Genomic DNA, 11,783 nt, shown 5'->3' with positions numbered 1-11,783 from the left:
AAAAACAACCAGCCACAAGGTCGGCCTTCAAGAAGCGAGAACGCAGACGGGTAAGCTCCGACTCTCATTTGGATGCAAAACAAAAACACTACGTTGTTTACCTGCGTTTAGATTAATACATGTAACTTGTATTGTGCGTTTAAGTTACCCATTATTTAATTTGCTTCAGAATGTGATTGTCTCAGTTCATCTGATTATTTAATTAGCCTTTTACGTTTTATCAGTGAAAATGCATGCATGTACATGTATGTTGCGCAAGTTATAACACCCATCCTGTTTTAATGAGAGTCAACCCACAATCAATGAAGTCAAATCAGTCTTAGTTGAGCAAGTCGGTAACGGGATTTCTTACTTTCACTGTAAATTTTTATTTATATGACTTTGGTCTATAGCTGTCAAAGGCTTCAGCCTTAAAGGAACAGTCCACCGTACTTCCGTAATGAAATATGCTCTTATCTGAATTGAGACGAGCTGCTCCGTACCTCTCCGAGCTTTGTGCGACCTCCCAATCAGTCAGACGCAGTCAGACGCGCTGTCACTCCTGTTAGCAATGTAGCTAGGCTCAGTATGGCCAATGGTATTTTTTGGGGCTGTAGTTAGATGCGACCAAACTCTTCCGCGTTTTTCCTGTTTACATAGGTTTATATGACCAGTGATATGAAACAAGTTCAGTTACACAAACTGAAACGTAGCGATTTTCTATGCTATGGAAAGTGCGCACTATAATGACAGGCGTACTAACACCTTCTGCGTGCTTCGGCAGCGCATTGATACGGAGCTCAGATATCAATGCGCTGCCGAAGCGCGCAGAAGGTGTTAGTACGCCTGTCATTATAGTGCGCACTTTCCATAGCATAGAAAATCGCCACGTTTCAATTTGTGTAACTGAACTTGTTTCATATCACTGGTCATATAAACCTATGTAAACAGGAAAAACGCGGAAGAGTTTGGTCGCATCTAACTACAGCCCCAAAAAATACCATTGGCCATGCTGAGTCTAGCTACATTGCTAACAGGAGTGACAGCGCGTCTGACTGACTGGGAGGTCGCGCAAAGCTCGGAGAGGTACGGAGCAGCTCGTCTCAATTCAGATAAGAGCATATTTCATTATGGAAGTACGGTGGACTGTTCCTTTAAAACCGGTTACCGCTGTGATGTCACGCACTCAGGGCTGGCTGGCTCAGCGGGGCAGCTCGAATACCAACTTCGTGGTCGATTTTAACTCTCAAATACACACACACACACACACACACACACACACACACACACACACACGAGTCAAGGATGGAGATACTATCCACTCAGAAATTTATATTAAAATAAAGGTTCTGCACATCTCCTTTAAGAGAAAGAGGCTCTTTAAAAAAGGCTTGAGGTCGTTGGAGGAAAGGCTTTGGTAAAAGGAAGTATAAAATGAGATTGGGGCTCGTTACAAAAAAAGGACTCCGATTGACTGAAGAACTGGTGTATTCTGGTAGGCTGTGCTTGTATCCTCTGAGCTGGAAGAGACAAAGATATGAGAGAGAGAGAGAGAGAGAGAGAGAGAGAGAGAGAAAGAAAAAGACAGACTAATGTTTAGTGCTGGTACTGAGACAATGGTTGTAGTTTGGTGACTTGTCCAATGCCTTTGGTAACTCCATGTCTAAAAAGCAGCTTGGCTCCCACTTTGAGGTACTCTGGATGCTTGATGAACTTGAATCGTGCCACTGCTTTCTCACCTGTGCGCAGCTCCTCCTGACAGAGAAAAAATAATAGACAGATTTCTTTGTGCTACATATTTACCATGAATATTCATAGACCAACCCTGTGTCCGAAATCACTCACTCATTCACTACTCCCTTCATAGAGGACCTTATTGATAAAATGAATGGGGGGAAAAAAAAAAAAAAAAAAAACACACCACACAACACCACTTTCGGACACTACTCCGCCAGGCCGTTATTTACGTCAGTGTTTCTCAACCACTGGGCCGTGAAGTGCCATCTAGTGGGCTGCGATTCCCCCCAAGTTGAAGCCAATTTTTACTCATAGTAGGGTATAATTGCTGGGTTGCATCCGACGTCACATCTGCCTCATTAAGCTACGGTCACACTACAGCTCAAGATGCTTTGCGATGGATTAATCGATGAAAAGGAGGCATTTTGATGGCGATATACATGTGAGCTAAAAGTTGTGGTCACACAGTAGGTGAACACCTGCCTGTCGCACCTTTGTACGCACGAATCTGGCACAACTCGAGCAGTTGCGCGCACGATCACAGAGTGCGTTGTGCGTGCGCTTGGGACCCAGTCGTTATAGGAAACACCAGATGCTGACTTGAGCGCAATCAGCATGCACAGATACGGAAGCTGTTTTTCACAGAGGCTTTGCGAAGTATTAGCATCATCACAGTCACGTTTGTTTCTAGCCATGTTTAGAACGCTGTTTAAATACTCTGCTTTCTGTTTTGCTTTTGTAAAAAAAGAAATAAAAACTTGGAAGGTGGCTCTGGACACTTACAGTAATGCTTTTATGTCTGAGGACTCCAGTCGACTTGCTAACTTCAGGACTGCAGTCATCATGAACAGTTTTGCACTCAGGTTTCCATCAATAAACAGTTTATAACTTCAACAAAACAGACTTCATGTTAAAACCATAATGAATTTCCTGTTGACACAGTTATACTCTGACTCTATAGGACACAGTTATAGAAGCAAGTTATTTACAATCCCGATTCCAAAAAAGTTGGGACAAAGTACAAATTGTAAATAAAAACGGAATGCAATAATTTACAAATCTCAAAAACTGATATTGTATTCACAATAGAACATAGACAACATATCAAATGTCGAAAGTGAGACATTTTGAAATTTCATGCAAAATATTGGCTCATTTGAAATTTCATGACAGCAACACATCTCAAAAAAGTTGGGACAGGGGCAATAAGAGACTGGAAAAGTTAAAGGTACAAAAAAGGAACAGCTGGAGGACCAAATTTAGGTCAATTGGCAATAGGTCATTAACATGACTGGGTATAAAAAGAGCATCTTGGAGTGGCAGCGGCTCTCAGAAGTAAAGATGGGAAGAGGATCACCAATCCCCCTAATTCTGCGCCGATAAATAGTGGAGCAATATCAGAAAGGAGTTCGACAGTGTAAAATTGCAAAGAGTTTGAACATATCATCATCTACAGTGCATAATATCATCAAAAGATTCAGAGAATCTGGAAGAATCTCTGTGCGTAAGGGTCAAGGCCGGAAAACCATACTGGGTGCCCGTGATCTTCGGGCCCTTAGACGGCACTGCATCACATACAGGCATGCTTCTGTATTGGAAATCACAAAATGGGCTCAGGAATATTTCCAGAGAACATTATCTGTGAACACAATTCACCGTGCCATCCGCCGTTGCCAGCTAAAACTCTATAGTTCAAAGAAGAAGCCGTATCTAAACATGATCCAGAAGCGCAGACGTCTTCTCTGGGCCAAGGCCCATTTAAAATGGACTGTGGCAAAGTGGAAAACTGTTCTGTGGTCAGACGAATCAAAATTTGAAGTTCTTTATGGAAATCAGGGACGCCGTGTCATTCGGACTAAAGAGGAGAAGGACGACCCGAGTTGTTATCAGCGCTCAGTTCAGAAGCCTGCATCTCTGATGGTATGGGGTTGCATTAGTGCGTGTGGCATGGGCAGCTTACACATCTGGAAAGACACCATCAATGCTGAAAGGTATATCCAGGTTCTAGAGCAACATATGCTCCCATCCAGACGACGTCTCTTTCAGGGAAGACCTTGCATTTTCCAACATGACAATGCTAAACCACATACTGCATCAATTACAGCATCATGGCTGCGTAGAAGAAGGGTTCGGGTACTGAACTGGCCAGCCTGCAGTCCAGATCTTTCACCCATAGAAAACATTTGGCGCATCATAAAACGGAAGATACGACAAAAAAGACCCAAGACAGTTGAGCAACTAGAATCCTACATTAGACAAGAATGGGTTAACATTCCTATCCCTAAACTTGAGCAACTTGTCTCCTCAGTCCCCAGACGTTTACAGACTGTTGTAAAGAGAAAAGGGGATGTCTCATAGTGGTAAACATGGCCTTGTCCCAACTTTGAGATGTGTTGTTGTCATGAAATTTAAAATCACCTAATTTTTCTCTTTAAATGATACATTTTCTCAGTTTAAACATTTGATATGTCATCTACAGTTAGGTCCATATATATTTGGACACTGACAATTTTTTTTTTTTTTTACCCATTTACTGAAACATATTCAAGTTATAGTTATATAATGGACAAAGTCCAGACTTTCAGCTTTCATTTGAGGGTATCCACATTAAAATTGGATGAAGGGTTTAGGAGTTTCAGCTCCTTAACATGTGCCACCCTGTTTTTAAAGGGACCAAAAGTAATTGGACAATTGACTCAAAGGCTATTTCATGGGCAGGTGTGGGCAATTCCTTCGTTATGTCATTCTCAATTAAGCAGATAAAAGGCCTGGAGTTGATTTGAGGTGTGGTGCTTGCATTTGGAAGATTTTGCTGTGAAGAAAACATACGGTCAAAGGAGCTCTCCATGCAGGTGAAACAAGCCATCCCTTAAGCTGCGAAAACAGAAAAAAACCCATCCGAGAAATTGCTACAATATTAGGAGTGGCAAAATCTACAGTTTGGTACATCCTGAGAAAGAAAGAAAGCACTGGTGAACTCATCAATGCAAAAAGACCTGGACGCCCACAAAAGACAACAGTGGTGGATGATCGCAGAATAATTTCCATGGTGAAGAGAAACCCCTTCACAACAGCCAACCAAGTGAACAACACTCTCCAGGAGGTAGGCGTATCAATATCCAAATCTACATGAAAGTAAATACAGAGGGTTCACGGCACAGTGCAAGCCACTCATAAGTCTCAAGAATAAAAAGGCTAGATTGGACTTTGCTAAAAAAAGCCAGCACAGTTCTGGAAGAACATTCTTTGGACAGATGAAACCAAGATCAACCTCTACCAGAAAGATGGAAAGAAAAAAGCATGGCGAAGGCGTGGTACAGCTCATGATCCAAAGCATACCACATCATCTGTAAAACACGGCGGAGGCATTGTGATGGCTTGGGCATGCATGGCTGCCAGTGGCACTGGGTCACTAGTGTTTATTGATGATGTGACACAGGACAGAAGCAGCAGGATGAATTCTGAGGTATTCAGAGACATACTGTGTGCTCAAATCCAGCCAAACTGATTGGTCGGCGTTTCATAACACAGATGGACAATGACCCAAAACATAAAGCCAAAGCAACCCAGGAGTTTATTAAAGCAAAGAAGTGGAATATTCTTGAATGGCCAAGTCAGTCACCTGATCTCAACCCAATTGAGCATGCATTTCACTTGTTAAAGACTAAACTTCAGACAGAAAGGCCCACAAACAAACAGCAACTGAAAAGCGCTGCAGTAAAGGCCTGGCAGAGCATTAAAAAGGAGGAAACACAGCATCTGGTGATGTCCATGAGTTCAAGACTTCAGGCAGTCATCGCCAACAAAGGGTTTTCAACCAAGTATTAGAAATGAACATTTTATTTACAATTATGTAATTTCTCTTTCAATTATGTTCATTATGTCATATATTAAATATAGTTAGTTTTTTCTTTTTTAACAGACATCTAGTTTTTAGGTTTGTTTACCTGACACGTTTCGACGTATGACTGTCGTCTTCCTCAGAGTGTCACCAGATGTTATTGGTGACGCATCTTTTATCAGCTGATGTTTCCGAAGGCGTGGCCTTCCTGTCTGGTTTGACAGGTCGGTCACGCCTTCTACTGTCTGTTCGTCCCTTGCAAGATGGCACTCCAGGTATGGGAGAGCATGTATGCTCCCTCATCCCGGTTGATGGTCCTCGGACTTCGCTTATGGATCTCCATGGCCTCCCTGATCCAGCGCTGATGTTTATTATCTTCTGTGCGGATGACTCTGGCATTCCCCCAGTCCATAATATGATTTTCCCCTTTTGCAGTGATCTGTTATGGCTGACTTATAATTTTCCTGTTGTGCCTTTTCTTTTATTGTTCGGGTTTGTCTTGTAGCTGTCTCCTTTTCGCACTCTTTCTTATGTTCATTTTTCCTTGTGTTGAAACTCCTTCCTCTTCCTGTCTCCACGATGCAAGTTTTATTGCATAATTGGCATGGAATCTCATATATGGTGTTGCAGCTGTTGTCCGGATGTATTCTGTCTTTGGGATGAACCAGGATCTGATGGAGTGTTGTGTGTGGTTTGACAGGTGTGTTAATGTTGTGTTTCCTCATTGCTCTTTGAACGCGTTCCGTTATTCCCCTGATGTATGGTAATGTCACTACTCCCCTGTTTTCGTTTGTTGGTTTGTTTTTTCTCTTTCTTCTGTGTTTTATTGTTCTTAACCTGTAAGAACATCCCAAAGACAGAATACATCCGGACAGCAGATGCAACACCATATATGAGATTCCATGCCAATTATGCAATAAAACTTGCATCGGGGAGACAGGAAGGAGTTTCAACACAAGGAAAAATGAACATAAGAAAAAGAGTGCGAAAAGGAGACAGCTACAAGACAAACCCGAACAATAAAAGAAAAGGCACAACAGGAAAATTATAAGTCAGCCATAACAGATCACTGCAAAAGGGAAAATCATATTATGGACTGGGGGAATGCCAGAGTCATCCGCACAGAAGATAACAAACATCAGCGCTGGATCAGGGAGGCCATGGAGATCCGTAAGCGAAGTCCGAGGACCATCAACCGGGATGAGGGAGCATACATGCTCTCCCATACCTGGAGTGCCATCTTGCAGGGGACGAACAGACAGTAGAAGGCGTGACCAACCTGTCAAACCAGACAGGAAGGCCACGCCTTCGGAAACATCAGCTGATAAAAGATGCGTCACCAATAACATCTGGTGACACTCTGAGGAAGACGACAGTCGTATGTCGAAACGTGTCAGGTAAACAAACCTAAAAACTAGATGTCTGATAAAAAAGAAAAAAACTAACTATAATTATTTAATTTGTCCAATTACTTTTGAGCCCCTGAAATGAAGGGATTGTGTTTAAAAAAAAAATTCTTTAGTTCCTCACATTTTTATGCAATCATTTTGTTCAACCCACTGAATTAAAGCTGAAAGTCTGAACTTCAACTGCATCTGAATTGTTTTGTTCAAAATTCATTGTGGTAATGTACAGAACCAAAATTAGAAAAAAAATGTCTCTGTCCAAATATTTATGGACCTAACTATGTTCTATTCTGAATAAAATATGGAATTTTGAAACTTCCACATCATTGCATTCTGTTTTTATTTACAATTTGTACTTTGTCCCAACTTTTTTGGAATCAGGGTTGTATAAAATCACGCCATCTGTGATCACCCAAATGAGGATGGGTTCCTCTCGAGGTTTCTTCCTCATGTCGTCTGAGAGAGTTTTTCCTTGCCACCGCTGCCACAGGCTTGCTCATTAGGGATAAAATTAGCTTGTGTTTCAAGTCTTTAATTTTCTGTAGAGCTGCTTTGCGACAATGTCTATTGTTAAAAGCACTATACAAATAAACTTGACTTAAATATCATGCCTGCCAATAAACACTCTTCCTGCACTTAGATCCGTCTACCACCATCTATCCTGTAGCGTCCTGATCCCCAGATCTTTAACCCAGCCGCATATAAAAAGTCGTACGCCTCCATGCTCTTCGGTTTTCATCGGTGTGTCTGTGTAGAACGATGTCTGCAGCACCAGGTGGTTTGAGATGTCGGGGAACGCAATGGATGGATAAATTTTCCAACTCGTAAGAAAAATCCTTCTTTGTTAGCGTGTAAGGATCTAATCCCACTGAGTGGTTTCTATACCCACTTCTTGGTTTTAATAACTTGCTTGTTCGCTGAACACAAACATGGCAATAAGTTCTTGTGTTAATGGACCAGACTCCACTTTTGGATCATTAATCCCTTTTGGCTGAGAATGTCCTGCATGCATGGTTTGGCTTCTGGCACATTCGTGCAGTTTTAAATACAATACCTACAATTAAAAACAGCTTGCTTTTCTTGCATTTATTTAATTCCTGGGCTTCCATCTGTAACAAGGAGTGATGTCGCATCCCATTAATACACTTTACAGTAGATTATTAGATTCTAATAGAATACATGAGCCAAAAAAAATTGGGAATCTTTTTAATGGGCCCCGACTTGTTAGAAGTATGAATAGGTGGGCCTTAAAGTAGAAAAGGTTGAGAACTCCTGCTTTACGTCATTACTGTTGCACAATTAAAACGTGCCAGATCAGTCGGCTGGTGGGTTTTCAAAATAATAAATGCATGCATGTATTTTTGTGGTAAGTCCATATTACAGGTTGTAAGTCAACCGGTTGTAACCGATCTGGTCGTAAGTCGGCCTATGTTAAATGAACGGAAGTATATTGTGATGTGTAATGATATTGTAATCATCTTAAAGTCTTATTTTATCAACATTTTCTTATTTCATTACCTTGGCTCATTATTTGGTTTAAAGGACCCATGGCATGGTGGTTTGTTGATGCTTTAAACGGGCTCGTGGAGGTTTCCGGATGTTATATTCCGCAGCCTTTCTCGAAATGAACCCTCGGCACGTAGATATAGCCTCCTGGGAGAAAGCCCCATTTCAGCGCTTTTCCCAGTGCGTCGTTTTGCTAATGAGAAGCAGGAGGTGGGGAAGGGTAGAGGGTGGGGGCGGGTCTTATCATTAATATTCATGACATGTAAACGTGTTACCTCTGATTGGCTAACAGCACTGTGACGCTCCCTCCAGTGGGTCAGAACAAGCGGATGTGGGTGTCTTACTATGGCGAGAGAGAAGGAACAAACCGCGAAGGGAAAAATACCGCGCGCTCACGTCATTAAGGTGCGACGCGAGGAAATAAAAAATTCAACAAATGTTTGGGTTTTTACTGAACAAACAAATAAAATGAACGAGTGACTTAAAAAAAAAAAGAATGTGGGTGTCTTTGTAAAAACTGTTTTGATTGGCTATTATAACAGAGCATGCTGCATGCTTTTTGGTTTTGTAGCGCAGAGTACCTGGCTAACTGCAGGGAGCGGTTAGCTGCACAGCTAATGTAGCCATTGCAAGGCTAACGTGGCACCGATTTTAAAACACGGCAAAACATAAGCTCATAAGTTAGTCAATTTCCAGACTAAACTCAGTTTAACAGAGCATGCTGCATGCTTTTTGGTTTTGTAGCACAGAGTACCTGGCTAACTGCAGGAAGCGGTTAGCTGCACAGCTAATGTAGCCATTGCAAGGCTAACGTGGCACCGATTTTAAAACACGGCAAAACGACTTAACAGTTATACACTTACTTGTTCGGTGTTTGTGGCTGATGCGGCAGGGATGCTTGGTACGGACCCAGGCTTCAGTGACAGTTGATGTGCAAAACCTGCCCTGTACTGTCCCAAGTTGTGGAAACATTCATCAGGAAAATGCTTCCGACAAACATGCACCGTCTTAGGTAGACTCGACGGCGTATTATTGGAGTAAATAAAATTAAGCCACTGCGTCTTCAGGGGCTCTCCCGTCGGCAGTAAAAACAGACTCCTTTCTGTGTTGTCACATCCATGTACAGCGCAACTTCCATGTTTGGTGGCAACTTTTGAGCTGGGCGGGCAATCCATACAGTGGGTGGGAATCCAGAGGAGGGGCGTGGGGATCATCTCCCTTGCTGACGTAGTAAAGGGAAGAGCTTATCAACGCGCCGTTTTGATGTGCCATTCTCAAATGTTGGGCATAGTTTGGTTTACACATTATGAAATTTCTAGCCACTGGGGTGACTTAAGAAGGTCAGAGGAACTCATTTTAACGTTAAAAAACCTCAGAAAGTGAAAATTTCATGCCATGGGACCTTTAAGTCAAACACTGCATACTACACTGCGTACAGTACAATTCGTTTAATATGTGCAATACAAAAAATACAAAATACAGGTGTGAAAAATAGAAAAAAAACCATCATTTTAGTTTGAAACATACCAAAATACAAATGTAAAACATAGCAAAATACAAAATTTAGTGACCGCTGGCATCACTGGTGCTTGGCTGTGGGTCGTCTACGTCATCATCAGCTGTTGCAGCGCTCGGGCTGGCGGGAGGATTTGCTCGTTTCATAAACCAGGAGCTGGAGCAGAAACTATATGATGGAGTGCGCGAGGGAGACTGCGCATGTGCCTGGAGCTGGGGCGGAAACCGTTGTACGTGGCGAGAGGCGCTGCCGGGAGTTGGGGCGGAAACTGTCGTACGCTCAGCTAGCTCAGCTGGGAAACACTTGCCAGTCATAACCAGACGGTCGTAAAGTCGATCGGTTGTAAGTCGACGACTACCTGTATCCTCAGCGTATTTCCCACATTAATCAATACAAAGTACTTTGTGTCTGCTGCATCTTTCAGTTCTTTTAAATCAAGGCTGAATCCTTTCTTTCTTCTTTGCCTTTTATTGAATCAAATTTGAGGCTTTTTATTGATGGCGGCCCTGACTGCCTCAAAAAAGGCCATTTTGAAAGGTTGGTTTGAGTCCGACATAAATCTGGCAGCGGTTTGGCGTTCCTATATTTTGGACATTTTAATTCTTGAGCGTGCTACAGCAAGGTATCATAAAGCCACGCCACGGACAATTGACAACTGGTCAGCTGCCATATCTTTCTTTTCTTAAAATACTTCATGTATCTGATGTCATGATATGTAGCCTATGTTTTGCTCTTTCCCTGTAACTACCTGAGTTTCAAGAAGTGTAAAACCCCCCCCCCCCCACACACACACATACTTTTAGTTTTGTTTTTTGTTTGCTCGTTTGTCTTTTATACATTATGCATTGCTGTTTGGTGTGTAACAACGGTTTCTATGTGAAAGCAATAAAAATATATTAACAAAAAAAAAAAAAATTTGAGGCTTTTGATTAATTCCTTGCTCTGCACGGTCACTTTTATTCTTGCATTTTATCTGTCTGATTCTATTTTAGCTCATTTTCTATTCTCTTACTATTTTTAATTGTACGTGAATGTCCGTTTATCATGCGTTTCTTCCTCCGTCCATTCACCCCAACACACTCCCCAGTGCAACCGCAATGCATGATGGTATATATTGCTTGGTTAGTGACCATTGGTTGTACAATACTTTTCATGATGCATTGTGGGATACTATGAGTGCACTATATAGGGTGTAATAATTCTCACAGCACTACAAAATGGTGACCTCACTACATAGTCCACTATATAGTGAAAAGGGAGTGATTTCGGACACAGGGCATGTAACCCAACCCAAATTTTGTCAATATAAAAAGTAATTGAACAAATCAGAGAGCACTAGAGATGGACAATAAAAAAAAAAGTGAATGAGGACATACCAGATGTTATCAAGACTTCTCTACTGTCTGACGCATATTAGAATTGGATAAGTGTTTAGATCCTACTGCAAAGAACAAATCCCTCGTCGTCTAGCAGCTCATTAGCTTGTCTTCAGTACTGAAATTCAAGCCCACTCTGTGCTTTTTAAAGTCCCTTGCTGCTCTTGTGAGTGTGTGCAATTCAATAGTGGGGAGGCAGTCAGACTTTCAGACTCCTAGACAACTATGTGCCGTGGCATGAAACATCCACTGCAAGTTCCTGATTAATATCATTGTTAAGGGACCCATTGTTTGGCCCCAGAGCCTGAACATTATGCTCCTGCAATTAAACTGGGCAATAACAGGCCTGCATCCTGTACATTTTATACTATTCATTTCCTCTCTTAAAGCCCTCATGAGTTAGCAAAGGTATTCTATGGATC

The 11,783-nt window shown here is 41.9% G+C and overlaps 1 protein-coding gene across 1 annotated transcript in view; it reads right to left on the bottom strand.

Annotated features, from left to right (window-relative positions):
- Window positions 1–1,102: 1,102 nt before the first annotated feature.
- gtpbp2a (GTP binding protein 2a) overlaps window positions 1,103–11,783 on the bottom strand; it is a 55,069-nt gene continuing 44,388 nt past the window's right edge. The window contains exon 12 of the mRNA XM_060925442.1: window positions 1,103–1,734. Coding sequence (XP_060781425.1) covers window positions 1,576–1,734 — 159 coding nt within the window. The 3' untranslated portion in view covers window positions 1,103–1,575. The remainder of the gene's footprint in view (window positions 1,735–11,783) is intronic.

Source organism: Neoarius graeffei, chromosome 7 (assembly GCF_027579695.1).
Source record: "Neoarius graeffei isolate fNeoGra1 chromosome 7, fNeoGra1.pri, whole genome shotgun sequence".
Taxonomy (NCBI): Eukaryota; Metazoa; Chordata; class Actinopteri; order Siluriformes; family Ariidae; genus Neoarius; species Neoarius graeffei.
Note: the sequence above shows the minus strand (reverse complement) of the source record. Positions and strands in the feature narration are given on the sequence as shown.